The sequence below is a fragment of the Lactuca virosa genome, chromosome 9 (genome assembly GCF_052849685.1).
Source record: "Lactuca virosa cultivar CGN04683 chromosome 9, Lactuca_virosa_CGN04683_v6, whole genome shotgun sequence".
NCBI classification, from domain to species: domain Eukaryota; kingdom Viridiplantae; phylum Streptophyta; class Magnoliopsida; order Asterales; family Asteraceae; genus Lactuca; species Lactuca virosa.
Genome location: NC_136434.1, coordinates 238,326,861 through 238,341,049, shown reverse-complemented (window position 1 = coordinate 238,341,049; position 14,189 = coordinate 238,326,861). Strand labels below are relative to the sequence as shown.

At 33.9% G+C, this 14,189-nt stretch overlaps 1 protein-coding gene and 1 non-coding gene across 2 annotated transcripts; both read right to left on the bottom strand.

The window, feature by feature from the left end:
• Nucleotides 1-240: 240 nt before the first annotated feature.
• LOC145140752 (leucine-rich repeat receptor protein kinase HPCA1-like) lies at nt 241-6,854 on the bottom strand. The gene is made up of 19 exons (XM_079074149.1): nt 6,508-6,854; nt 6,008-6,128; nt 5,846-5,917; nt 5,684-5,758; nt 5,516-5,587; nt 4,979-5,140; nt 4,806-4,880; nt 4,643-4,714; nt 4,462-4,533; nt 4,193-4,261; nt 4,022-4,096; nt 3,842-3,913; nt 3,638-3,772; nt 3,085-3,569; nt 2,843-3,001; nt 2,612-2,748; nt 1,301-1,520; nt 933-1,168; nt 241-858 (listed from the first exon to the last, which is right to left on the bottom strand). Exons 1-19 carry the CDS (start codon nt 6,587-6,589, stop codon nt 385-387), a joined length of 2,865 nt encoding a protein of 954 aa, XP_078930275.1. The 5' UTR covers nt 6,590-6,854; the 3' UTR covers nt 241-384.
• Nucleotides 6,855-9,517: 2,663 nt separating this feature from the next.
• LOC145141566 (small nucleolar RNA R71) lies at nt 9,518-9,624 on the bottom strand. The gene has a single exon (XR_013722761.1). It is a non-coding gene; the product is annotated as a small nucleolar RNA R71 (small nucleolar RNA).
• Between the last annotated feature and the right edge of the window lie 4,565 nt (nt 9,625-14,189).

Sequence of the window (14,189 nt, the reverse complement as noted above, 5' to 3'; positions counted from 1 at the left end):
TTTTACAGACACGGAATCTTGAAGATGAACCAAACCACTGTCCGATATCATTTTTTGTGGGATAAAAAATGTACAATTTTGATCGCATTGACATCAACACGTGTCTAATTCAATTCAGTGAATACCAAACACAATAAACATTGTTTGTCATGTATAACAAACGGTAGCTTCCCATATTCATCAATCAAATGAACCCATATATATGATATACCTATACATAAATAACTATCTTTAAAAACATTAAAAATAACTACTACTTGCACTAATCACACATGATTTTTCACAAACATTCATGATTTCAAAAACAATTTACTCGCGATCACCACCAAACACGCTACACAAATAAACCGAATTCATAACATAACATAACATAACATAACACCATTATTTAGCCTCCAAATTTGAATCCAAAAGACCTCCACTATACGAAAAAAGGCTTTCATTCAAATAAGGATGCCCACTCCCCTTACTTTTCCCTTCATAACTTTCGGAAGCCGATGCTGACTCAGCATTCGGATTAAAACCCGCGAGTTCCATAATACTCTCAATCTCTTTCACAACCTCACTCATTCTTGGCCTTTGATTTCCAGTGTCTTCAACACACCTCAATGCGATATCCACAAATCTTTCCAACCCTTGTAGCTCATGGGTCAAACCGATGATCGGGTCAAGTACCTCACGGAGGTTATAAAGGTCTTTTTCCCTGTCCATGGCTTCTTTTACTTCTCTCACAATATACTTACCTTTTTCGATTGGATTTCTTGCAGTTATTAGCTCTAACATCACGATTCCGAAGCTGTAAACGTCGCTTTTTTCGGTTAATTGCTGTGTCATGTAGTATTCGGGATCCATGTAGCCCTTCAATGATATGAAAATCATCAAAAACTATTGAATTCATGAATTTAGGGTGAAAGAAAAGAAAGTTGACTAACCATTGTTCCTTTGACTTGAGTGGTGACATGTGTACGATCAGCATCACCTAATGGTTTTGAAAGACCAAAATCAGCAACTTTGGCATTGAGGCGTTCATCAAGTAAGATATTTGTTGTCTTGACATCTCTATGAATGATTGGAGGATCAGCAAGATCATGAAGATACTGCAAACCTCTTGCAGCTCCAAGGATTATTTTCAGTCTTCTCATCCAATCCAATCTTATCCCAGATCTCCCTGTTTTCAGAATTTAACCTTTCATTTTTTTTTTCTACCACAAAGTTGTACTTACAATTTCTACTATGAAAGATACATGTATTTATACCATTGTATGTTTATGTGTGAAATATATAAAAGAAAAAGGAGTACCTGAAAGGCTATCTTTGAGTGTACCATTGACAATAAACTCATATACAAGCATCTGTTCACCTTCATCAAAACAGAAACCAACAAGCCCAACAACATTCTTGTGATGAACTCTTGAAAGAAGCTCAATCTCAGTTTTGAACTCAAGTCCACCTTGTGTTGACCTTAGTTGAGCTCTTTTAACAGCAACCAATTGCCCATTTGGAAGTGTCCCTCTGTACACCTACACATATATACCCCAAAACTTATGAAATAGCAACCTACTTTCATTTATTTCTTTATTATTATATCATACTACTTTCATTTCTTCTCATTACTTGTAGCATTCTACTTTCAAGAATCTATCTACAAAGCATTTTTCACTGCTATAATTCAGAAGCCATTTCAAAGTATAATGCTATAACTGGGTGGATTTTACATTTTTCAACGCCTCAATAAGAAAAATATTCAAAACTAGGGTGATATTACCTTACCCCCTCCCCCCAGGCTTTGCAAGGGCATAATCTGTAAAGTTTTTATTAGGCAGGGAGTAAAACTAACATTTTACAAAGTACATGGGTGGAAAATTGTATTCAACAAAGTAACAGGGTGGGAAGTACGAATATACAAAAATATAGGGATCAAATATGGCAACATAATAAAGTGTTGTGGCCACAATCTAAAATAACAAACTTTTGTGGCCAAAAATGTAAAAACCTTAAAACTATACTTTATGGCCAAAGTCTAAAATAAAAAACTTTTATGGTCAAAATATAAAGAGTTAATCTCAAAAAAAGACCTTATATTTTGTGTTTTCTACGGATTAAACCTCAAATTTATTTTTTTTTCCAGAAAAAGACCTTGTATTTTTTCATTTTTTGCGATCTGGCCCTTTTAGTCATTTTTTGCCTTTTTTTTTTAAAATGTGAGGGTTTTTTTTTCGGAAAAAAATATGAAGTTGAGGGCTTTTTCGGAAAAAATGAAACCCTCAACTTCATATTTTTTTCCGAAAAAAAACCCTCAACATTCTAAATGCTTCCAAATAAACCCTCAACCTTTTTAGTTTTTCTCGAAAAAACCCTAACATTTTTTAAAAAATGACTAAAAGGGCCAAACCAGAAAAAATGAAAAAATACAAGGTCTTTTTCAGGCAAAAAATAATTTTGAGGTTTAATCCAGAAAAAACACAAAATATAAGGTCTTTTTTTGAGATTAACCCTCTATAAAACCATAAAACTATACTATTTATAAACACTTTTGTTTTAATATATATAATAATTAATGTTATGAATAAAAAAAATGTTTGCATTAATATATTAAAATTTTAAAACTAACCATCCCATAGCCACCAGAGCCTATGTTGGCAGTGATTGCAAAATTATTTGTGCAAGTTTTAAGCTCTTCATATGTGAAAGATCTTGCCCCTTTTAATTGAGGACAATCACCTCCACCTTTATCTGGGTCCCACGAAGCTGCAAGTAAGTTATAATAAGTACACACAATATTATCATTATTATTATTATGTTGCCATTTATTTTTTATTAAAGGGCATTCATGTCATTTTACCAAAAGGAGAGTTCTTCTTTGTAGCTCTTTCGGCTCTTCCTTTCTCACGAAAAGCATAAATTCCAGCAATTATAAGTAATATCACTAGCACACAACCTCCCACTACTACTCCAATAGTAACTCCAATTCCAATTGATTTTCCCTTTCTTTTTGGTGCATCTGTAAATTAATTTTGTTTAAACATATTAAAAACATAACGTCAGATGTAAATCAAATCCATAAAATATGAAAGATTTATTTACCTGAAAAGAAGTCATAATTATGGCCTAGAAAAAAGTAGGGCCCAAAAGAGTGGGGAGGTTTATAAGTTTGGTTGCTAAGTATAAATCCTATTTGAGAAATCCCTGACCTATTAAATCGTTCACCACCAGATGGGAAAATGGCTAGGTTTATTTCGAGGTAATCGTCTGAGTTCTTGGTGGGTTGACTCAGTGAAAGTGAGTCAACCGGGAGGTGGTTGGATTCAAAAGAAACCATGATGGAACTCCGAAGGGATGTATAGATGGTTGAGTTTCCAAGGTTAGAGAAAGAAGGAGCCCTAAAAGTCAAAGTTCCTGTGTATGGATATGAACATTTACAATTTGGACTTGAAACTTGATCTGAAGTGCAAGTAGTTTCAGGAATACAATTGTTTTGTGGTGTTGAATATGAGGAGTTGGAATCTATCAGAGGATCACAATATGATGCTGTTGTGTCTGATTCCCTACAAATTGGATTGCTGATGAGTCTGCAAAAGAACAAAAGACGTTAATACCCTCCTCCTTTTCTCATGGTTGAAGAATGAAGAGAACATACATGAGATCAGCAGAGTATCGGCTTCTTTCTGTGTATCCAGAAATTAAGTTGTTTGTCATATCAATGAAATGTAAATGGTTGCTATAAGAAGCTCCAAAATCAAGGGTTCCATTAAGCTCGTTGTTTCTTAGTACCCTGTGCAAAAACCATTTTCAGTATTTTAACAAGAAAATAAAATAGGTAAAATTACGAAAATGTCCTCACAAAGTCTCGATTTGTGGAATGCTAAATAAGTCAACAGGTACTTCTCCTATAAGCCCTGTATCTTGCATCATCCTGACATTGCAAATTTAACAAACAATCAGTAAAGTCAAAACAAGAATCTACTCAGAAAATTTTACAATGTTATGTGTGTGTGTGTGTGTGTGAGAGAGAGAGATGTACAATGTTGTTAAAGATTGCAATGATGAAAGCCATGGAGGAATCTCTGATGGTTGAAAAGAATTATTGCTCATATCCCTGAAATGATGTTTTGCAAAACAATTACATTTTTTTGATATACTTATAAAATTAATGATATATTTATAAGATTAATGATATTATGTAGAAGCTTACAAATAGTTAAGGATTTTCATTCCAGTGAGATTGGGCAATGGGCCCTCAAAGTTGTTGTTGGAAAGATACCTAAAACATAACAAGTCAAAATGCAATCTTTCGGAACTTATACTTTTGAAAATTTACCAAATTTAGCAATGAAAATTGATTTATATCTAAATGACATTGCTATAATTTAATAGAATGTAGAAAGTACAATGATGTAAGAAACAAATGAATGAAAGTAAGTTTTCATTTTTTGGATTTAAAGAATATATTTTCAAACTTACAACTGGTTGAGTGATGTAAGATTGTTGATGTTTGATGGGACTTCACCACTTAACAAATTCCTGTCTAATCGTCTGTTTCATAAATCATAATTCATACACAACCAAATTATTAGATGAAAATAAATATGAAATATTTCATCTGACTTTATAAAAAAAAATCATAATAACTAATGATACTCACAAGACCTCAAGATTCTGAACAAGCCCTAGTGTCAATGGAACTGTTCCTGTTAACTGATTTTCTTCAAATAACCTGTGCTCAGTTACCATATATCAAAAAAACAATAACAAATTTATGTAATCATATATATAAAACTTGTGAAAAATTGTTATTCTTTTCTTACACGTGTTTAAGAGACATTTTTGAGCTGAAGAGGCGAGGTGGTATTTCACCTGAGAGCTTGTTCTTTCCAAAGTGACTGTAATTAAATGGAAAGGGAAACTGTAATTTTAGAATTTTTTTTTAATGTTATAGAGATGAAAAAATGAAGATGAGATTTTGTAGTTTTGGACATACAAGTGTTTTATATTGACCAATTGGTCAAGGCCAGGGGTGGGTCCTTTAGACACTGGTATGGGCCCACTAAGCTTGTTATCAGCTAAATCCAACCAATAAAGTTTAGAAAGATTCCCTATTGATGGTGGAATTGATCCAGTGAATCCATTTGAATTCAAAGCCCTGTAAAATAGTTATAAATGATAATGCAAGAAATAGCAATGTACTTTGAAAAATCTACCCTTTTATAGCATTGTAGTTTCAATTTTTTTTTATTTTCTTATTAGGATATTATATTTTGAAAAATAAAAAAAGAACACCAAGTTTGCACTAAAGTATAATGTAGTAAATTGTAATAGAAAAGAATGAAATTAGGATGCTATAATAAACAAATCAGTAAAAGTACATTGTTGTTTCTTTTCTTGTATTTATAAATATAGAAATATGTAAATAAGAGATTGTTGTCCTAGCCTTTTTTAATTTCATCATAATCTAAATGGGAATTCTCATTTTCAAATATGTGTAAATGTGAAAAATGTATATAATAAAAATACTTACAAGTAGCCTAGTTGAGTTAAAGATCCAAGTGTTTCAGGAAGTGGACCATTGAAACCGCAACCAACCAGGATTCTGAAAAATAATAAAAAAAAAATAAAAAATAAAAAAAAACAATTTTAAAGAAACATAGTTATGAGCATGTAAAGTAAGTAACAAAAATATCCATACAAATTTGATAACTTTTTTAAATTCCCGATATCTGGAGTAAGAGATCCTGTGAGATCCTTATTGTAAGACAGATCCCTACATGCAATAAATAACATTTCATAAAAATAAAATAAAACAAATAAATAGTTTAGGATACATTATATTATAATATTATATACATACAGTGTTTGCAATTCGGATAATTGTCCAATGTCTCCAGATAACTCACCACTTAATCCAATGCTTGATAGGGTTCTGAAATGAAAAAAAAAGTGTATATAAATTATAAAAACAAGGTTGAATAGTTTTGGTATTGATTAAAATATAGTTAGTGTGAAGGCTCACATTGATGTCACACGTGACTCGATGCAGGAGATCCCATCCCATTTTTCCACACATGGGTCAGATCCGACCCAATTTGGTGGAGTGTTATGCAAGTTATCCATGAGAGCTTGTAGATATACAACTGCAACAAAAAGTATTGTTTAGTTTTTAACCAGAAGTAGATTGCGATTTTCCATTAAAAGTGAGAAGTGAACCAAATTAGGTTGCTATTTTATTATCTTTGTGAAATACAATAAATATGAGATGTGGATAGATTTGTCTACAAAACATTCAACTTTTATGATGAAATTTGATGTTTTAAAGTACAGTTCTTGAAGGGCACTTAAAAAATTGTAATTTGAATAAGTGGTAGAACTACAGATATAGAATTAAATATTCCTCTAAAGAAAAGCTCAGTTAACTCATGACAAAACTAAAATCTAAAATTTCCATCAAGAAATTAAGAATATGATAAAGATCCATGAGCAGATGTGAAGCAACTCAAGATAAAGAACACTTACTATCTTGATTCTGGGCTGATGTAAGCAATACATGTATGAATATGAATAGTAGCACAAACAATACCCCAATTCTTACACTCATTTCTCAATCGTTGTACTTGAACCTCAATATTCATAAATCATTATATGGAAACGTACAAAGAGTAGAAAATAGAATGTAGAAAATTGTATACAGAAGAAGATATAGCTCTTGTTAAAGTATAATTGGTCCATCAGTTTATTACTATACTACCCCCACTGCATTAAAGTCTATATGTTCTACCACTTGCATCCTTCAAAGTCTATTTATGATATAGACAACCCCTGCAGACTTAAATGTTAAATCCAAGTCAAAACGAAACAACTCATATGGTGGAATTCGTGCATTTTGGTCTTTGTAATTTGGAAAGAATGAATGGCTATAAATAAGCACATACACACATGGTTCCATATACACACACATAGATACATACTTTAAGTTGTATGTATTATAATTGAGGTATTGTATCACAAAAAGTCTAAAATTTTATCTATTCATGATGATTTCAGTATTATAATTGATGTATTGTGTCACAAAAAGTCTAAATTGGATGAAAATTTTAACAAGTACATTGCTATGTCTAAATTTAACCCTGCTTATACGTCATGTAACTTTGAAATTTAAAACATCATTATTTACCAAAAAAGTCAAAAAAGGCATAACGGAATTCCAGGGGGACCATGTAAAACCTATGATGATATTACACCATTAACAAATGGGCTTATTCAACTTGCTTATCAGAATCCTTTTTTGTGGAAATTAGCTTAGTGGGGGCTCAATTGTGGAAAAGGGTAATCAATACATGAGACTGAAATTAATTGAACAAGATATTATTTTGCTAGTTGATCATGACATAAATAACCAATCAATTAGCTTCACAATCTCTGGAAAACCACGTGTCATGGTAGAGTACAAGGGTTGCACCAAGCAGTACAACAGCTCCAAGCATGATATTCGTCATTTTCTTCACATTGAATGAATTTAGGTATTTGATGATCGAGTAAATGGAGTAGGTTGATACGGATGAGATGTCTCTATTCGTATTAAATGCGAGATAAGAAGTTGCAGAATATCATATAGTAAGAGGAAGAACGATTGATTTCGATGAATTTACCTGAAAAGGTTTCTTCAGCCTTCCCTGTCCGACCTCCATTGTTGCTACCAGATGCCCTCTAACGAAAATTTATTTATGCAATTTCCACTTCCAATATGCTGGTAGTTTGTGTTTTGTAAAACCTTATCATAGTTCACAAAAAATAGCGTAACCATAGTTAAAAAAGGGAAATCAATTAAACTAACCACTTTTTAATATTATTTTAATAATAATAACTTTTTTTTTCCAAAATGACCGTCCGGTCCGAAATGGACAATTTTGGAGTTGTTCAGGCTTTGGTTCAAGATATAGGTTCCTTGGACGGGTTGACCAATGATGTGTCGTAGGGCATTGGTGATCATTCTAGGGTCGCGATCGCACGTGCACAACTTAGTAACTACCAGCTAATGTTGTTTTGTTCATGGTGTTCTTCTTTTGGTTTTAGTTTAAGCAGTAAGGTGGTTGTATGGTTTTGATGATAATGGATTGGGGTTTTTGGTTTCTTTTGTAAGCATCTAACTAGTGAAGGGGATTTTGATGGTAATGGAATTGAGTTTTTGGTTTCATTTTGTTGTATGTAGGTTTATGTAACACATCAAGTTAATGGAATTGTAATGGAAGTTTACTTTGTAACAAATCAATATTTTGGAATGTAATAGAATGTACTTTGTTATAAATCAATGGTTTGGATATGCAATTCGTATGTATATTGTTATAAATGCATTTTTTGGATGGTTTGGATGTACAATTCAAATGTCATTGTTATTTGTTTGTATCATTTTTTATCATCCTTATTTTGCCATTTTTTGCTAAGTATAGGGACCTCCTTGTTTGTACATCATGTGAATTCAAATGTACATTGTTATATGGACCTCCTTGTTTGTATCAATTTTTATCATCCTTATTTTTCCATTTTTTGCTAAGTATAAGGACCTCCTTGTTTGTACATCATGTGAATTCATGAATTTTTAACTTCCACCTTTGTTTTGAAGGTCTGTCCCACCCAAAATGGTTTTACATGAACCTCCCCATGTGAGTATGTAGTTGACCTACTCAACTCCTTAAGCATTTTCTTCCTATCATCTTCATGAAATCTTGCAAACTGATAATCATCACTAGCAATAACTTCCAACTATTCATCAACTATGTCATTCCCTGTAGTTGTGGTATGAGTGTTTATAATTCCATGTTCATCTACATCCACGACACTATGGAATTCACTCATGTCTACATCCACATCAGATTGTATGTTACACTCCTCTACATTGTAGTCACTATCATCATAATCATTGTCACTCTCACTATAAAAAGCATCTCCACAATCATCATTCACCATTCCCTCTAGAATATCCACTCCCACTTGAGTTTCACAACCATTTTAGATAGTGTACTCAGCAAAAACTGAATAATCCTCTAAAAATGGTTCAAATTCATCAACTCTCATACTATGGACTCCACCATCAGCTTGAAAACTTGGTTCCTCTACATCTTGGAAGTTGTAATCAACATGGTAACTTTCCACTAGTTCTTGAGTTTCAACTTCATGATTAACTAAATTACCCTTGCACACTTCTTCTTGAGTTTCAATTTCATCTTCAATCACCAATCCCTTATTTTTTTTTCTATGTTACCCATGGTCACTCCTTCATTTACATTAATGATATTACTTTGTTGGTTAACCTATGACATTACATATGGGACAATAGTCTTGGAATGATCATGACCTTCATCCATATCTATTACATGTGACTGCTGAACAACATAGTTGACATGTTGGTTTAAATCAAGCTTTCTACCACATGATCCTACTTCTCTTGTACAAGGTTTCTTTCTATTCATTTCTGGTGACACACTCTTAGGTTCCGACTCCTCAATAACTACTTTAGAAGGAGATCTCAAAGCTTAAAAAGAAGATATCTAATTTCCAACAATAGGCGGGAGAGTCATTGTATGAAGCTTGGGAGAGATACAAGTGCTTGATAAGAAGTTGCCCTCAACATGATTTGAATGTTCAACAAGAAGTTTCCATCTTCCATGATGGAGTGAATGTAACTACTAGACAACTTCTTGACTCACAAGGTCCTATGACAAATAAGGAGTTGGTAATTATTAAAGAATTGATTGAAGAGTTTGCAAAGCACTCACGAGAGTACCACAATCCACGAGATGATGTTACAAGAGGAAAAAGAGATGGAGGGAACGAGAATATGGCTGCAATCATAGCTAATCTCGACTCTATGGATAGGCGAATGACAAAGTTGGATCAATCAATACATGCCATTAGAGTTGGATGTGACAATTGTAGTAGTCCACACTTGACCAAGGATTGTGATTTAGATGAAAATGGGAATAAAAATGTGCAAGTGTTCTACTCAAGTGGTGACAAGTTTGATGAAGATTGGAGAAAGCCTAAGAAGGATTGGTTACCTTATGAAGAGTACAACTAACAGAAAGATGAGAAGTGTAGATAAACCGGAAGAGGTTTCTATCAAAAAGAGCAACCACCAACCGAAAAGAAGATAGATTTCGAGTCGGTCCTCCATAACTTTATGGAAGCATCTGAAAAGAGGCATGATACTACTGATGCCAATGTTAGAAATCATCAAGCTTCCATAAACAATATAGAGACTCAACTTGGGAAATTGACCACACTTCTCAATGAAAGGTTACCGCCTAAAAACCAAGATAAAAAATCACAATGTCATGTCATGTCATAACGATCTACACTGAAGAAAAGGTTCATTTTGAGCCAATAATGACCCATGAAGGAACTACAAGTCATCCCAAGTCGTGTGTGGAACAAGAACAACCCGAAGTCAAAAGATCAAAAAGTGAAGTATTCTCTCGAGCTTCACCACATCATGGTCTCATCGAGTCTAATCCTGTTAAAAATATAGCTTTAAAAATAAAGTCAAAATTAGTCGACGGAGTCTAAACGAAAGTTGTAGATCTCATCTAGAGCTTTCCGGGGATATAAAGAACGTCGAAAATAGAGTTTTTATGAAGAAGATATGATTTTCTAATGTTTTCCGAGAAGTGTCACGTGCAGGTGGGTTATACGGCGTGCACCTTCTAGTAGGTGGGACGTGGACCACCATATTTGCGACACATGGCAGAAAACGGGAGGAGCAACGTCTCAGGTGTGTGAGGCGTGCACACCAGGCGCGACGAACAGTTGTGCTATAAATAGGCTTCGACTGATCATTAGTTTCCTCATTCCCCATCTTCCTCTCTCTTGAAATTCTCACGATTTTATCCCATTTCTCTTAGTTTTAGCCTTCGGCAAAGCCCTACGATCCCTAAAGAAGTAGTAACTAGTGAGTAGAAGCTCTTCCAGTTCAATTTCTAACTTATGTCAGGAAGAACCTATGTAAGTTAAGCTACACTCTAGTCTTTTTTGTGTAACTTATATTTATAGTCATAAGTCGTCATTATGAACCTATAAATAAGATTTATCAGTAATTCCATGTCGTTATACTGATTGATCTACTTACGGGAGAGGTGTCTAGAATGATCATGTCGGCTTGGTTGTTGGATTTTAGAAAAGCTATTATGTTGAAATGATCCTGCCTCCCAACTGTCATGCATGGATGATCCTTACTTGATAGATCTTGATGTAGACATTGAGATTAGTGAGGATCTAGACTATTCTTAGTCTCCCACATCATTATACTAAAACTCTGTAGTAATTATACTTAGGTCATGTCCAGGAATATTTAAGGTGTTAGACGAAGCTTTGCCCAGATCACTAGTCACCCATTTTATCAAATGAGTGTATAGTTACTTTCATCTTACACATAGATATAAAGTATTTAAGATAATTACATGCTATATGTGCTTATTATCTGTGTTCCTGATATCTAAGCTAGATGAACAATTTATACATGTTTTACTCGATTTTAAATTGTATATGTATTTTATTACCTATAAATATGTTGGGTAAAAGATGGGTAGATATAAGATGACATAGATCATGAGTGATGACAGGTGATATAGATGATGAGAGATGAAAGGTGATATAGATGATATAGATGATTAGAGGCCTTGACTTTAAAGATGATCCAGTTGTCTAGCGGAGTATAGATAACGACCACAGACTATTCTAGACAATCCAGTGGAACGCTAGCAGGCTCGCAACCTGTAGGTGTTTTTGAACTTAGTGTTCACCAGGTGTACTCCATCCCCCCCCCCATGGTTGCCTTATTGAAATATATTGTTATGGACTCCCTTAAGCATTATTGTTTATCCCGAAGATGATCCTTAGGATAGGTCCCTTGAAATTAGATGTTAGGGACAGAAAGTGAGGATAGCAGGAAGGGGTAATCGGGTTGATGATTTGATAATAATAAAATAAAGATTTAATTATTGTGGGTTGAAAACCCTATGTGCTCACCAGGACCCCAAGCCTGACCTACTAAGTTTCTTATATTACAGGTAATGGCACAACAACACGGGTGTGCTGATATGATCAGAGATTTATCGTTGCCTATAGGCCAGTAGTTTAGATAAACTAATGTAAGACCTGTATTATTTCGTTTATGCTTATGTACTTTATCGACAATGACATCCCAAAGTTTTTAATATAAATAAAATACGTTTCTTCGGAAATGCTTGGATAATATCATTATCATGTTTTTGGGAACAAATTCCGCAATATTATTCTTTTAAGGATACTTTGATTTCACACCCTTTAATCTGGACAAGAATCTACTACGTCGAGCATAGTGATTGAGTACGTAGGGCGTACTCAGTCTGTGTTGACCCCTTTGACTTTTTGACTTTGACTTTGACTTTGACTAGGAATTTGACCAAGTTTGAATTGGGGGTATTTTGGGTAATTTGAATAGTAGTTGAGATTAGGTACCTATTCATTGTATAGGTGACCGGTAGAGACAACATCTGTAGCAGTGATTTGTTCATCTATTTTCAGATTGTAAGGTGAGTTTTCCTCACTGTACTCGTGGGTCGAAGGCACCAATGCTGGCCTACTAGGTTATGTATCCTAGTTAAGATGTTGTTATGTTGCAGTGATCGGTTAGATCTGCATGATTATCTGTTATTCGATGAATATTTATTTATGTGTTTATGTCGATATATTGTAACGGTTTGGGTTGAGGCAGTTCTGCTTTGTGCTGAAGGTCAAGAAACCGGGAGCATTCTAGACATGGGCTGAGGACCCTGTAGGGGTATACCAGACGGGCATTACAGACTCATGTTGTGGGCTCGGGGGCAATCCAGACTTATGTTGAGGGCCCTATAGGGGTATTCCAGAGATGGACTGTGGGCCAGTGTACATGTTTGTTTATGTTTCGTATGTGGTACTTTGGGGGAACTCACTGAGCTTTGGCTTATGGTTTAAGTGTTATGTTTCAGGTACCTCAGATGATCGGGACAAGGCGAAGGCGTGATCGTATTTGATACTTGGTTTCTATGACTTGGGTTTTGATTGAAACAATTATTTTACTTTCATTGATAAATGAAAATTTTATCGTGATTTTTGGGATGTTACATAGAAGCAACCAACATGATTAACCCAACGAAGTTGATATCATTGCTTATATCTACACCAAAGCATGATTAGTCTAGAGCAATATTCAACATATTACGTTGCAATTGCACTCCACTAGAAACTGACACTCGAAAAAAATTCGTATATATACTCATTCTTTTAGATTACGAAAACTAAAAAAGAACATTGTTTGTGGACGAATTAGGGAACAAAGACACAAATATATTGCATGCAGCTTGTGAATGAACAAAGAACACAAATACTCTATTTTAACCGCTCTGAAATGGTCGTACATTCCAGAGTACATTCCATAATACATTTTTCAGTCTGGAAAGTACTGGTGTCAGATTCCGGCCTCAAATTCTACCGACTACCACCAACTCCGGAATGAACATAAATACTCTGGAATATCGTATTTCGGAAAATTAGTCTGGAATCCATTTTGCCAGTCCAGAATGTGCGATTATCAGATTCTGGAACCGATACCTACCAACCACCCCAACTCTAGAATGAACGTAACTGCTCGGAAATACAATATTCCGGAGGAAGTGATCATTTTTCAAAAAAAAAATTATAAAGTGGTTATTATCATTAAAATATTTGTTTATAGTTGTTTGATTACTTAATTTCTCTTCAATAAATTGTAATTACATAAAAAAAAAGATCAAAGTATACAAGTTATGTTATATGGGTTGCATACTAACCAAAAAAACCACATTAATCATCTTAAACAAAAAGAAAATTATTAGGAACATAACTTGTAACTTTTTGTAGAACAATGACTTTTTGTAAGCCAGAGAGACCATTACATAATTTTGTGTTGTTTTTATTATTGTTACTATTTTATATTGAATTTTTTAAAGATTCATCACCCTCATTTTCTAGCACTAGCCGATCAGCACCAACAACTTGTAAATTCCCACAATCAATCACAACGGACCAAAAAGTCAAATAATTTTGAATAAACAAGAAATATGAATAAAGCACTAATCTACAAAAATGCCAAATAAATCCCCAAAAAATAAGGAAAAACCCACCTTCAAGTTAGGAAAAAAATAAAG

Coding starts and splice junctions, on each gene's coding strand:
- LOC145140752 (XM_079074149.1), bottom strand. CDS start 6,589: ATGAGTGTAAGAATTGGGGTATTGTTTGTGCTACTATTCATATTCATA. Junction 5,759..5,845: donor TTATCCGAATTGCAAACACT/GTATGTATATAA, acceptor TATTGCATGTAG/GGATCTGTCTTACAATAAGG. Junction 3,002..3,084: donor TAATTATGACTTCTTTTCAG/GTAAATAAATCT, acceptor ATTAATTTACAG/ATGCACCAAAAAGAAAGGGA.